This window comes from Gymnogyps californianus, chromosome 1 (genome assembly GCF_018139145.2).
Source record: "Gymnogyps californianus isolate 813 chromosome 1, ASM1813914v2, whole genome shotgun sequence".
Classification (NCBI taxonomy): Eukaryota; Metazoa; Chordata; class Aves; order Accipitriformes; family Cathartidae; genus Gymnogyps; species Gymnogyps californianus.
This window is the reverse complement of record NC_059471.1, coordinates 202437869-202452492: the sequence shown is the minus strand read 5'-3', so window position 1 is coordinate 202452492 and position 14624 is coordinate 202437869. Positions and strand designations below refer to the sequence as shown.

The following is a 14624-nucleotide window of genomic DNA, read 5'->3' as shown; positions in this document are numbered from 1 at the left end:
GGGGATCCGGGCCGCTGCCGGAGCCGCTACCGGGGCCGCCCCGCGCGGCGCAGCCAATGGTGGTCGGCGGGGCGGGCTGCGCCGCGCGGGGCTGCGTTGTGCAACGCGCCGCGCTTTGAAGGCAACCATCACGCCTTGGAGGCAGGGCTCCTTCGGCATCTGTCACGGCAGGGCGGTCGGCGGGGTAGCCGGAGCCCCCGGCGGCCCGATGAAGACCCGGCGGGGCCGACCTTCCCGCCGGGCATGAGCCGCCCCCGCTAGGACCGGCGCGAAGCGGTGCCTGCGGCGGGGCAGGATGACCCACATGCTGCATGCGGCGGCCCGGCGGGTGCAATGGAGCAGGGCGAGCGCGGCGAAGAGGGCTGCCTGCCTGCTGGCTGCGGCGTACGGGCTCAAAATCCTCTATCCCGTCATCCGCAGGCGCATGAAGCGGGCGGGCTGCAAAGGCGGCTCGCAGGATGCCGGCCGGGCTGAAGGGAGCCGGGAGGCGCCGCCGCACCGCACCGGCAGCCGGGGCAGAGCCTCCCCGGCCGTGAACGTGGAATTTTTCAAGCAGCTGCTGGAACTTCGCAAGCTGTTCTTCCCAAAGCTGGTGAGCGCCGAGCTGGGCTTGCTCTGCCTCCACTCGGTCGCTCTGGTTTCCAGGACCTTCCTCTCCGTCTATGTGGCCACCCTCGATGGGAAGATTGTGAAAAGCATCGTGGAAAAAAAGCCCAGGAGCTTTGTCTTCAAATTAATCAAATGGCTGATGATTGCAATCCCGGCCACTTTCGTGAACAGCACCATACGGTACCTGGAGTGCAAGCTGGCCCTCGCCTTCCGCACGCGCCTGGTGGATCACGCCTATGAGACCTACTTTGCCAACCAGACTTACTACAGAGTGATCAGCATGGACGGGCGGCTGGCCAACCCTGACCAGTCCCTCACCGAGGACATCATGATGTTCTCACAGTCCGTGGCGCATCTCTACTCCAACCTCACCAAGCCAATCCTGGATGTCGTGCTCACCTCCTACACCCTCATCCGCACAGCACGGTCCCGGGGGGCTAACCCCATCGGGCCCACGGTCCTGGCTGGGCTCGTCGTCTACGCTACGGCCCGCGTGCTCAAAGCCTGCTCGCCCAAGTTTGGCAAGCTGGTGGCTGAGGAGGCTCACAAGAAGGGCTATCTGCGCTTCATGCATTCACGCATCATTGCCAACGTGGAAGAGATCGCCTTTTACCGAGGGCACAAGGTAAGGAGGAGAGAAATCGGAGGGTGCTGGGGTGGCTCCTGCAGTGCCGGCGCTGACCCGTGCTTCCCCTGCTGCCCTCCCTGAGCACTTTGGGTTCCTCTGACATTTAAACCTGTTTACAGCTAGCACTTCCCGTTTCTTAGGAAAATGCCGTCTCACAGGCGGTATCTGGGGGGAGCGGACCATAGTTCCCTTGTGCTCTGACAATGTTCCTGTTTTGCAGCTGGATCCTATGCTTTTCTAGAAAGCTAATCTCCGTTACTGGTTTTCCCCCACCCAGTCCATTCCGCTTAACTCTTCCAGGCTTTTTTTTTTCCCACCCATGTTTATGAATTACCAGATTTAATGCTGCAGAAATAGCAACCAGGGCACACTAGAAAGTCTAGGGGAAAACTCTGTGATAGCACAGAGAGCACTACAACCTTTGACACTCTTTTACATAGCTAAGCAAAGATGTAGTCATCAGTGTCTTAAAATAGCTTAAGTACAGTACCTCAGCAGTCACAGTTACATAAACTAATGGCTTGTTTTAAAGCCACCTCATTAAGGAACTCTTCATATTTTTATTAGAAGTGAATTTTGGCTGTAACACCTTTCAAACACGATTTGGAAAAAGAAGTTTTTTCATGTAAGGTGAAAATGAAAGCTGGAAACCAGCCTGAAGTATTACTCTTTCAGTCCAAGCAATGATTATGTAATGTAAATGGTTTATTTTAGTAGAAGCAATCGTTCTCAAAAACTGCCTATAGCAATGTTTTAAGTGCAGCTAAATTAAACATTTTTTTCAATTCCCACGTATACCGTCTTGAACTGAATGCATTATATCATATTGACTTGTAACTGTCTTTGACTTGTTAAACCTCTTGGGATAGTTCTCTCTTCCTCCAGGCTGCTTGCAAAAACAAGCAGCATTGCATTTCAGGGATCAGCTCTGCAACTGTAAGTCATTGGAGATAATTGATCCCCAAACACTTTCCAGTATGAGGAGTTTCAGTTGCTGTGAAACTCTACAGCTGCAGCCTTATTAAAAGGACGTGGAATCAATCTTATTTTGGTTGTTAGAATCAGCTGTTGTGACTGCCTTGTATGTTGTTCTTGTATTTATCAGAGATCTTAAAAGAGCTGAAAGCCTGCCAATGTGCTATCGAGGGATGATGGTGTAAAAATAAGAACCAGGTCCACTGACTTCCATAAAGCTGTGCACTTTTGCTGTGAGACTGCAGCACTGTGAAAATAAAGTACCACACAGCAGATGTGACTCAGAAGTCACAGTTCTGGGTACCTGGTTATTTCATGCACATATGTCAACGTATCTTGTATGACATGCATCTTTGTTGCATTGTATAAATGTTTTATTTTTTAACTGTAGGTAGAAATGAAACAACTGCAAAAAAGCTACAAGGCTTTGGCAGATCAAATGAATCTCATTTTGTCCAAACGTTTATGGTACATCATGATAGAGCAGTTCCTGATGAAGTACGTCTGGAGTAGCTGTGGTATGATTATGGTTGCTGTGCCCATCATCACTGCAACGGGATTTGCAGATGGCGGTAATACATTTTTAATTAATTTCTAAATGCTTCTTTAAAGTTGCGTCCTCAAAAGACTGTACTTCCTCAGAATGCCATTCATATTTATTTATTATTTACAGACTTTGTTACAATGTCCATGTCTTGTGCGTAACTTTCAAGCATAGCAAGTCAGCTGAGGAAAGAGCAAGGCAAAAGATCCAACTTTGAACATAAGCCTGATAAACAGCATGAATTCAGGACTTAGAGGATCCTCGTGTCACATGAGATTATAGTGATAATTGCAGTCCTCTTTCACTAGCCACTGCTGGGATGGCAGCATTTGGCAGCTGATTTTTGCAGCATCTCCTGCTACTTTACAAAATACTATTAACTTTCCTAGAGTGCTTATCTCCTTCTTCCATAAACCATAGGGTAATTATAGGTAATTATTCTCTTATGTGTTGACCTCTTAGGGACTGCTGTTTTTCCCTGACTCACTGGGAGACGAGAAGGTGAAATTCAGATTGCAGGCTCGGATGGTATCATTTTTGACATCTTATCACAGCTTTCCAGGAAGTGAAACGAGACTCAAGTAGTGTTGTTATTGCAGATGCTATTAAAAAAAAAAAAAAGAGAGCAGAAAGAAAGGTAATTAAGGAGGGGTAGTGAAAGACAAGTGGGGAAGTTTGCCTCAGCAGGCTTCCTTATGTGCAATTAGAACCATAGAATTTATTACAAATTCCATAGGATTCTTTAAGCGCAGATCCTACAATGTCTGCGGAAGGATCAGTTCTAAGTTGGTTACATTTAATGAGGAATGAGTGAGTTCTTTTCCAGGCAGGTCTTGGTAGTTATGTTCCAAATCAGGGCTGTCGAACTGGACAAGCTTGGTTTGACCTGTAGGATGACTTCTTGCAGCCCCTGCATGGTTTAGCTTGCTTGCAATTGTGTCAGTATATGGCTGGGTGTTCAGCTGTCTGAGCCGCTGCCCATCACATGGCTCAGGAGGGCACTATATCAGGACCCTGGCTGGCATCCTGGTAACAGCTTCAAAAATATCAGGAGGTCCTATTCCAAACAGAAGAGTTTGTACAAAGCCATTTCACCTCACAGTGAAGGTTATCAGCACAACGGAAAAAGTGCTAAGAGTCTTTCTGCTAAGATGTGAATGAGTACAGTCAAGAAAAAGATTGTTTAACCATATATTGTAAATGTCTCCGTGGTATTACAGCATGAATAAAAAAAAGACTTGTATTCATGCTAAACTAAGTAACATTCCTGTTACTCATGAGTGTTCTTTTGATAAATGCTTTTCAAATGTGGGAGAAAAGAAGGATGCAGCAATGGCTCATGTTGTAAAGCAGAAGAATATTTGCCACCAGCAACCTAAACTGTTAAAGCACGGGGCTTATTATGGAGACCTGAGGCATATCATAATGATGGATCGCAAACATAATACTGACAAATCAACACTGTCAAGACCAGTTCGAAGTATAACAGGTATTCAAAGAATCAAGCAGACCTAAATTTACCATTGAGCTGCTTGGGAAAACAGTGCTTTGTGCCTCAGCAGGTCAGATGCAAGTTTGTTCATATCTGAAGGAGGAGATAGTGGATTTATTACTTTGGGATAAATCACCAGAATCAGGGATATGCACAAAACTGGTACCATGACCAGACTTGAGACTAAAGGCGTAAAGCAATAGATTTTGTACACTTCTTCGGGGGGGGGGGGAAGTAAAAAATAATCCTGCAATAAAAAGAAAAAAGAATCTTCTATGACGGTGATATTTCTGACTGAAATTTGCTAATTCTGTTAGATATTTCAGGGAAGAAATTAACTGGCAAAGCCAACATTCCCATTTGATAATATTTCTCATTCTTTTTGTATTAAACCATTGGTGTTCCACATGTCATGTCTTTCATCAGTTTGTGGAAAGTAACTATTTTTGGAAGCAAGGCTTTGATTTCTCTAAACACAGTGAACACTTATCTTTGTTTATAAAACAAGTATGACTGTCAATTACATAAATGAAGATGAAAAGGGAAATGTTAGATTCTGTATGAAATAGAGACAGTCTGTCTGCCCTGTTATACAATGCACCACTTCTTCAAACACAGGAGGCCAGCCATATGAAAAATGTTTTGGACAAAAAGTTAATGAAAAGTAATCTTGGTGGGTTAGGCACGTAATATAAGAGCTTATGTTTTGGAACAGTGAAATGCTCATAAATTCTATATAATTTTAATTTTTCAAATACCCCTAAAATGACTGATGCAGTGGTTTGTAGAGATCTCTAAACTCTTGCTAGATGAGCTAGCCTGGGTGCTGGAAGCAGCCGTCAGTAAATTCTGCATTTATTTACAGGAGGAATGCTGCATTAATATAGTTAAACCATACCTGATTCCTAAATGATTTAGTTCTGGTTCTACATAGCATGGGCTGCATGAGCTATAATCCCAACAAGATCAGCGAAAAATGGTTCTCTGAGAAGTAAGAAACAAATTTCAATTTAGTTTTTACTAATGAATTAACTGAATTCTCCCTATCCCTTAAGTTTATTATTCTTGGAGTGGAAATGACTTTTTAAAATAAGTGCAAACTACATGAGCAAGAATTTTGTAATCTCTCCCTTTGCAAGAGGTTTTCTGTCTTTTTTTTAAAAAAACCATGCCTTGTGTCTCAGGTGGCTAGATTATGTACAACTGGTTGACAGTGTACTGATGTTGTATAATTTAAGCTAAAAAAATTGAACATGTATCTCAATTAATTAAAATTGTTATAAAAAACATCTGATGCCAGAAAGAGTAACATATAGATGGTGTGTATCTATATTCAAAATTATGATGTAAGAATTTTAAAAAAGTTTTTCCTAAATTATCCATAGTATATTTCAGTGATTCAGATGTAATTATGTAGGCATACCTTTATGGATGTGTAAAAGGAAACAAAATAACATTTAGATTTAACTGATAAAGACAGAAAGATGCATCTAGCTTTGGTACTGCATGTAGATTTCTAGACAGCAGATTTCTAGAATCTGATCTTGTCAGGGAGGTGAGACAGTTACTCACCAAGTAAAAAAATATTGTTTGCTATACTCTTGCATTGCTTGGCTAGCCCATAAAATTTACAGTCGCATTACGCCTGCAGGGAATTCCTCGTAGATTTTCTTGACCATCAGCACTGTGCAGACATCACAGAGGATGTTAATAACAATTGCTAATACAGGAGTTGCCACACTGGATCCACCTATTATCCTGCTTAGCCTGATGCCTAGCAGCAGCATAGCTTAAAAAAGAAACTTTAGAAAAAACTTTACAAACTTAAGCAAGAAAATAATATCCAGACCCCATTCTGCAACAGACTTAAGCAATATATAGAGATACATATAAAGTTATGTGATGCAGAAAACCCTTGAGACCTTTCATTCTAAATCTTGTATTTGAAAAATCTTTAGGAGCGGTTTACTACACATTGTTGTCTTCTTTTTTGTAGATGCAACTATTGCAACAACATTCAGTCTTAAAATATTCAGCTGCTTCTTTTCAAATCTTGATGCCTTTAAGAAGCAAACCTTGCGAGTTGACTATGCTGTATAAATCTGTAGGTCACATGGTAGCAAGAGTATATGTAGATATGTTAAATGTAAACATATTTATTTCTCACCTATCTTCTGTAATTTCTGCTGCTGTTTTCTCCTTGCCTGGTGCTGCTGACATGTTCTTATGAGACAACTCCTTTCTTTGGAGCAAGAGTTTTCTTGCTAATAGGCTGCAGTGTCTTAAACAAAGCATCACAACTTTGTTCTGGGGTCAGATGAAGAGAGAAACTGTGTTGTGAGAGAGAGGTATCCTACCGAAACCATGCCTTTGATAATAAAAGAGCTTACTGCTTTCTTAGAGAAATATAATCATGTTGCCAAATTTCCATCAATGTGAATGTTTCCTTTTACATGAAGTCAGTAAATAAGTTAAGGCTAAAAATGAATAATTGCAAAAGTAAAAATGACATTAAAAATCTATTTCAGATCGTTGTTTAGGTTTCACTTTTTTCATATTTTGAAAAATTTAGGTTGAATAATGATATATTAAATGGAAAATTGTCTAGGTAGACAAATAGTATAAAAGAATAGGATGTTTTGCATAAGAAGATGAATTCTGTATACTCCCACTTGTTCTTTGTTACCAAGCTATCATGCTAGTTACATTCGCCAATTCTTTTTGAAAGGTTGTCTTCGTAGAGTTAACTTTTTCTTAATTTAAAAGCTGCTCTATAATGGCTCACATTCTAATCATAATTTAATTTGTAGAGATAATTTTCAGAAGAATACTTTAACAGAAAACTTTTTTCACTTTTAGAATTGGAAGATGGCCAGAAACAGGCAATGGTTAGTGAAAGAACAGAAGCTTTTACTACATCACGGAACTTGCTGATCTCAGGAGCAGATGCTATTGAAAGGATTATGTCTTCGTACAAAGAGGTACTGTACATCTGTCATACATGAAAGAGAAGAGGAAAAAACAGTAAAACAATTTACATTTAATATAAAATGTAAAAAAAAAAAAAGGTACAATTTTTAAAGGCAAATTCTATTGCAACTAAACCCATAGAGATCTGTGAATTGATAGTTTGATCTTCAGAGTTAAGTCCACAAAGAGTCTAAAGTGCACAGCTGCCAGTATGGTGCAACATGTAAATGTAATTTTTAATACCTGTGTTCAGGTGCCATCAGAGAGCAATAGAAGTTCCTGGAATGTGAGTGATAAAGTTTCAAATTCCTCCTCTGTTTGGAGCACAGACCTGAGTTCAGGCTGTCTGCCTCCAATGTATTGGGACTCTTCTGTTGGAAGTGTCATAGAATCATAGAATAGTTTGGGTTGGAAGGGACCTTTAAAGGTCATCTAGTCCTACCCCCTGCTATGAGCAGGGACATCTTTGACTAGATCAGGTTGCTCAGAGCCAGGTCCAACCTGACCTTGAATGTTTCGAGGGATGGGGCATCTACCACCTCTCTGGGCAGCCTGTTCTAGTCATATTTTGTATGAAACACAGAGAATTGAATACTTATTTCCTGGCCACCTAAACTGTAGGGCTGTTTTCAGTATCTTGTGAACCTGTTAAATTGTGAGTAATTTTGCAAAGTAGAGAAATTTTAGCAGGAAAAAATCCACCTTGGGACAGCAAATAGTCTAGAAGTACAGGGTGTTCATCTGGAAGATCAGAGATGTTGTTTCAGGTCCTTACCCAAATTCCAGTAAAGTTGGGCTTTCATCTGTGATCTCTCTTGGGGGTTTCTCTAGGTGCCGGCTGTTAAGCAAAAGAAAAGTGAGGCAGTGCTATTATTCCCCTCAACATTTCCTTCTGAATGTTGGTTCTGCATTTGTTAATTGTTTTTTTCACCCCTTTTCCCAGTGCAGTGCGAGGAGGCACGCATTAACTAGGCAGCTAATCAAAGACTATGGATTCTGTTACTTGGAATCCAGCCATAATAACTACAGCTTTGTAAATTGGAGGAGGAGGGGTAGTTTGGCACCTTCAGATATGGACTCTGACAAAGCCAGAGCCCATGCTTTTTTCAGAAGGAGTTCTTCTAATGGACTGTGATTTTGACCTGTGCTCCTTTAGCTGTTCCCCTGCTTTGCCTCTGCTCTAAAGATACTGCCAGATAACCTGTTATACACTGATGTAATTTCTATTTTATTTTCAACATTTAAGTCATTTATATAATGTACATGGGGACTTACAAACATTGTGGTTTTATTTTTTGGAAAAAAAATACCCACAAAGTAGCAGGAACAACTGAATAAACTCACTTTGTTTATAACATGGTGAGATTTTAATCCAGACAGCATGAGATCAAAGACCAGTTCTATGAACTTCCATCTGAATTTTACATTTATACTTCTCTTCAAGAGGCACTGCAGTACTTCAACCACATTGTCATTCCCATTTCGTGATTCAGGCAGTTTCCAAAGGACAGTGTACTTCAATCCACTTCAAGTGGTAGTGAAGTTCTGGTTCTTGCTCACCTGATCCACCAAAGCAGCCTCCTTCCAGTCAATGTAATTCAGCGTGCAGATGAGGTGGGCTCAACTTTTCTTTGCAGGTCAATAGTTTAGATGTTTTGACAAAGCAAGTTTGTAGGGTTGTAGTTTAGAAACTTACTACAATTTGTGTTTCTTCCGGGGCACAGTTGGTGCAAGCTTCGTTCATCACATGCAGGATTCTCTCCATGAAATGCCACTGCCGATGCTGTGTGGAGCACTCAGTGCTGGCACGAGCTCCCGCTGAAATTGCTAGAAAGACTCTAGTGTGGAGAATGATGTTACAGCTCCTATGTGCTACCTACTGCCTCAAGTGGTGCTAGCCCAATACTTTTCACAGCTGTTAATGCAATTACTGATAGTGCAAAACAATGTACAGCTGATGGAATTGAAACATTGAGTGATCACTCTTTTTAAACTGAGTTTTTCAAGATGTTGTATACTTGTTAACCTCCAGTGGAGTGATGGCCGTGTGGCCAGAACTAGCACTCACTTCTGAATCCGGCACAAATAGTGAAATTTATAGAGGATTTTATATTGGAATTATGTATGCTATAGCAGGTGAACTCAGTCATGGGGTGTATGTGTTTAACCACAGCAAGCTAATGATTTTATAATCTTGAACTCATTTTCTTGCTATTCTTGTCTTGCTCTCTGCATTTAGTATAAAAATTAATCCTTTTAAAACCATTTAATAATACATTTATAATAAGATGCCCGGGTTTAATTCTTTGCTGCCAGCAGATGGAGGAAGTTCTTTGGGAGCTCTTGGTGGTGTTGCTGCCCACAAATAGGAAGTTATCAGGTCCAGAGATCTGTTTTTTCTGTCTTCACCAGGTGGAAATTTTGACAAAAGGACCAAAAAAAAAGGAGAAAGCCTTTTAAGAGACCTCACCATCTTAAAAATGGCCAGTTCTAATCCAAGGTCTCAGATTTAGGTCTGGTACTCTAGCATGCAGTTGATAGAAGAGTCATTTCTTTTTTGTACTGTATTTCAGATTAGAATGCCCTGGTGCTGCCTGTTTTACACAGAAAAGCACACCTTTCTCACAGGAGATTTCAGGAATACAGGGAAGTAAACATAAATAATTACAGATGACAATTTTTCTCACTTCTGTGGACCTTTATCTTGCTGGCAAATGCAGAGATTTTGTTTTTCTCTTTTATGATAGGCTCTCTGTTTTCAGATATGCTAATAGCTATTCTCTGCTGGTTGAAGACTCTACCAATCCACAGAAAAGAGCAGTCCCTGCAACCCCCTCATTTACTGGAGCTATCATAGCTTACATTGGCTGAAATCTGTCCCCCTCAAACTGCCGCTGTCTGCTGGCTGGTAGGAGCTGTGGGTGACATATGGGTTAGCACAGAATCTCAAGGAATGAAAATTGATAGGCATCGAAAGATGCATCATTGATCCTTCCAGAATAGCATTTGAGAAGCACTGACTCAGAATAGCTGCGAATGTTTCTCATGAATGTTTGGCCAAACATTTCATTTATAGAATTTGTGAAGTATAACTGAAATGAGGCATTTCTTGTTTCTCAGGTTACTGAGCTAGCAGGCTACACCGCCCGTGTCTACAACATGTTTTCAGTCTTTGATGAGGTGAAGAGAGGCATCTACAAAAGAACTGCTGTTATTCAAGGGTCTGAAAACAACAGCAAGAATGAAGATAAAGCAGAATTACACATTGATGGGCCCTTAGAAATCAAAGGTAGTTAATTCATATTTGTATTTACTTCCCTGTGTGTGTGGCTGGTGCAGTGGGACAGGAGGTGAACAGAGGTTTTGTTTCTACAACAAATCAGCCTCTCAGTCTTAATACCCCGGAGACCATGTTGCCTTCCATTTTAACCTCCTGCTATTTTGTAATTCTGTGCTTATGCAGTGCTTTTCTAATACACAAAATTGCTCAAATGTTTTCTGTGAAAACTTTCAATGAAAAAGGCATTTCAACTGTACTATTATTGGTGTTGGTGATATTATTCTTACATGGACAATGCCTGCTTTCCTCAGACACTTAATGTTTTTCAGAAAACTGAGACTGTAACATTTTCATCTTCAAACACCACATTATTTTGTTTGGTGTAGGAGGGAAAGACAGATTGGTTCAGTAGTTTTTGACAAAAATACTACTTCGTTTTCAGCAACTAAAAATCAGCCTGTGCTCATTTTTTTTATAATTTAGTGGGAATTTTCAACTGAAAATGGGCTGACAACTTTACCCTTTCCCTCACCTCCCAAATGATCTGATCAATACATATATACCTTATCCCTCCCATCCTTATCCTGTATTTTTCTGGTGCCACTATCTTTCTGTCTCCACCCTCCCCAGAGAATTTTCTCTGTACATCCATTTCTTATCATGCTCCATTATGTGCCACTTCTCCCTTCCTCTTGCATCCAGCTTCTCTCCGAGGTACTTAAAGGCAGCTTTTGCAATGGGCTTTTCCCAATTTTCCCAACAGACCCCTTCTGCTTCTCCCCTCTGTGGTGCTGAACAGCCTCACAGAGGCTTCCCTCCCTTTGGCTTCTGAAAACTTAAACCTCGGTAGAGTTGAAGGCACCAAAGTGCTCTTTATGAAGTAACTTCTTTCAGCAATTTCAACGGTGCTGCCCTTCAGCACAGATTTCTCAAAGGGCCTCTGACAAGGTTCTTCATAACAAAGAGTCTGATGCAGCATGGTGGATAGCTGTGCAAATAGCTGATGTCTTAATCTTGTAGAGCTTGGTAATATTTGGCTGACTTTAAAAGACATGGCATTTTATAACTGTTACATTTTGTCATGTACAAGAGAAAAGGTTTGTAGTTCCTGGAGCAACAATGTAATTAGGGGGCTCTTTTTAGATAACTCCGTTTTAAAAACAAACCGAAATACAGTTCAGATATGCAAGCGTTCTGTTCACGTTCCCTTTTGGTCTAGTATACTTATACCCCACTCCTTTTTTCTCTGCAGCCTTTTCCCAAGATTTGATTCCACTACAGTCACACATTTCATCCAGCCTGAATTCCTCCTAAGTCACGGTGACTAGCGTTTGCTCCTAAGTGGTTGTAGGCTCTCAGAGGCAGCTAGCCAAGACCAAGCATTGTGCACAAGGACTTAAGTAGAATTGAGGCCAGATGAATCTAGGCCATAAGCTCCACACTTTTTGTGACAAGTCCCATTGTAATACTGTTTTTCCTCCTTTCTTTTGGTCTTGATGCTTCAGAAATCCCTGTAGAGTGGATTTGTATGTGGATAAAAGTACACGTGCTCACATACGTATATGTTTCTGCATTGTTAGAAAAGAAAAATCTTAATATTCAGCTTCCTCAAGGGCTCTTTGAACACATACTACTTATTTCCTTTTGAATCATCCAATATAAGTTTATGTAACTAAGGGATGTCTGTTTTGTGCCTTGCATTTACTGTTGTCAGTAAGAGCATTGTGAAAATACAAAAAAAAGTTAGAATATTTTTAACAGATAATAATATTGCCTTATACATAGTGTATCTAATAATTCAGAATTTTAAACTTGAAATAGAATTTTGTAGATCTTGTACAAATACTGTCAAATTGTATTTCTGATGACACATAAATATGCTTTAAAAGCATGCTAAAGTTGCAATCAAACACTGTGAAGTTAGGAAATGAGAATTAAGTTTACTTAATACTTACTTGGCTTACTATTTTTTATCATAGATTTATTTTAACTAGAATTTCTCCACTGTATCCAAGTAACTTTTTTTTAACAGCAAAACACTTTCGTTTTCCATAATGTCATGTTGGACACCACGGAACTGTTCTAAATAAAACTTAGTTTAGGAAAAAAAGAATGCTTGGGCTGATACACGGCACAGAAATTTTTGCCCAGGTTGTTATAGTTTGGCAAAGTTGGAAGCAATTGGACAAAGAGCCTCTTAATGGAAAATGTAAAACTAACCTTAACTGAAGGAAATGCTACCAGATCCTTTTGTAATAAACTCAACTTTTCCTTAGTTCCATTTTTCGTTGTTCAGATTAGTCTAAGTTATAAAATAAGCAGCCTTCTAATACAAAGAGAAATCACTTTCCTTTGCATCTTGTCTGTAAAGGTAATTTCTGATACTTGTCGAGGAGCCCAGCTGTTTGGGTTCTGTTAGAGAAGTCCATTAACAGGCAACTGAGAAGTTAGAGTTGGTTTCATTTTTTTACTGTTTTCAGAAGAATTTATTTCAAAGTCCGTGTGTTACAGAATATCCCAATGTCCAATTGAGATTGTATATTTAAATTTGCCAGAAATCCAAATAGTAAGTGTAGCTACTGGAGTGAAATGTTATATGGGTTTCTGCAAATACTTACAAGACACATTTACAGTGTCTGTGGCTTCAAAAAGAGATGGAAGCAAGCCATTAAATGTTTTCTCCTTTGCTCTCGTTGCTGGAGGAGACTGAACTGGGCTCCGAGTTTCAGAGCTGGTAGTGAAAGCAGATTCCATTTTCTAATTAAATCCTCAAGAGAAGGTAAACTGGTCTGCCTGTGGCTAAGGCTGTCCTTGAACTTTTTTACTGGTTGATATTAACCACCTATTTAAAACAAAATACAGTAAATACAGGTAGAATGTGAATAAACATGTCTTTATAGTGCGTTATATGTTTATGATGCATACTGTGCATTATATTTATGATCAAATGTAGGATTCATTGCACACTCTTGGCTACTGCTGACAGTGTCTTTCTGACGAGCGAAGATTTATTATCCAGATTTTCCACTAGGGGAACCTGGAGCACATAAAAGAGTTGTTTGAAACTCACCAGTTCATACTTCTCAGCCGTGCACAGAGACTGTCACATATCGTTGCTTAATGGAAGGTTTCACAAACTCTAATTATTGGTTTTTTTTCTTTCTAGGGAAAGTTATTGATGTTGATCATGGAATTGTTTGTGAAAATGTTCCTATTATTACTCCGAATGGCGATGTGGTGGTTTCCAGACTAAACTTCAAAGTAAGATGATATGCAAGAATCTTCTGATTGTTGCCATCACATTAACATAAACAGCACAGAATTCATGTACCTTATGTTAAGTACTTGGAGGAGCATATGGATAAAAGGGGAAGTCCAGAAAGGTAGGCATAGTAGTTCAATAGAGGCAGACATATGTAGTTTATCCTACTCAAAGAAAGAGAAGAGAGGATTTCTGGTCGCTGTTGCCAGGTGAAAAATCAACCTGAGATTTTCAAAGGTGTATATGGGAGTCTGCATCCATCTTTACTTAATTTCAATGAAATTGGGATGCTTTACTCACATAGGCTCCTTTAAAAGTCTGAGTTCACAGCAACAGTGAAAAAATTGAGTTTTATAGTTTTGCTTGATCACCACAAAGAGCAATACTAACTAATAGTTGACAGCACAGTTCACAAGCCCAACTGTGGAGTCTTTACTCAGTAAAACCTTGTATTGTTTTTAAAAAACTATTCCAGATACCACTCAGTACCTGCTCACAATTTTAGTGGATGACCTTTACTGAATTACTCCCATATATATCCTGATCTTATGTTCCAGTGCAGATGTTATTATTTTAAAAAATAGTTGGTGTTACCGGAACACTAACATAAATAATTCCAGCAGGTCCTTTAATTTAGCTAAAGCAGAGTGTTCCTTTTGCCAGCTCTGTTGGTATAGGAATTAGCAACTAGGAGGACAGGGTCCTAGCTATGGCAAAACTTGCAATAGCTTCAGTGTTGGAGTGTCAGATTTGTGAAATTACAACTTTATGGTCAAGGAGACAGTTATGTTTATTTATTTGGCTCAAGAGACAAAAACAACAGAAAAAGTAACAGTCAATATATTTGTGTAAAGCATAGACAAT

General features: G+C 40.2%; 1 protein-coding gene across 1 annotated transcript in view; it reads left to right on the top strand.

Moving 5' to 3' along the window:
- Positions 1 to 212: 212 nt before the first annotated feature.
- The window catches only part of ABCD2 (ATP binding cassette subfamily D member 2), a 48775-nt gene continuing 34363 nt past the window's right edge, over positions 213 to 14624 (top strand). Inside the window, exons 1-5 of the mRNA XM_050907154.1 lie at positions 213 to 1234; positions 2604 to 2784; positions 7108 to 7229; positions 10339 to 10507; positions 13665 to 13759. Of these exons, the coding sequence (XP_050763111.1) occupies positions 296 to 1234; positions 2604 to 2784; positions 7108 to 7229; positions 10339 to 10507; positions 13665 to 13759 (1506 nt within the window). The 5' untranslated portion in view covers positions 213 to 295. The remainder of the gene's footprint in view (positions 1235 to 2603; positions 2785 to 7107; positions 7230 to 10338; positions 10508 to 13664; positions 13760 to 14624) is intronic.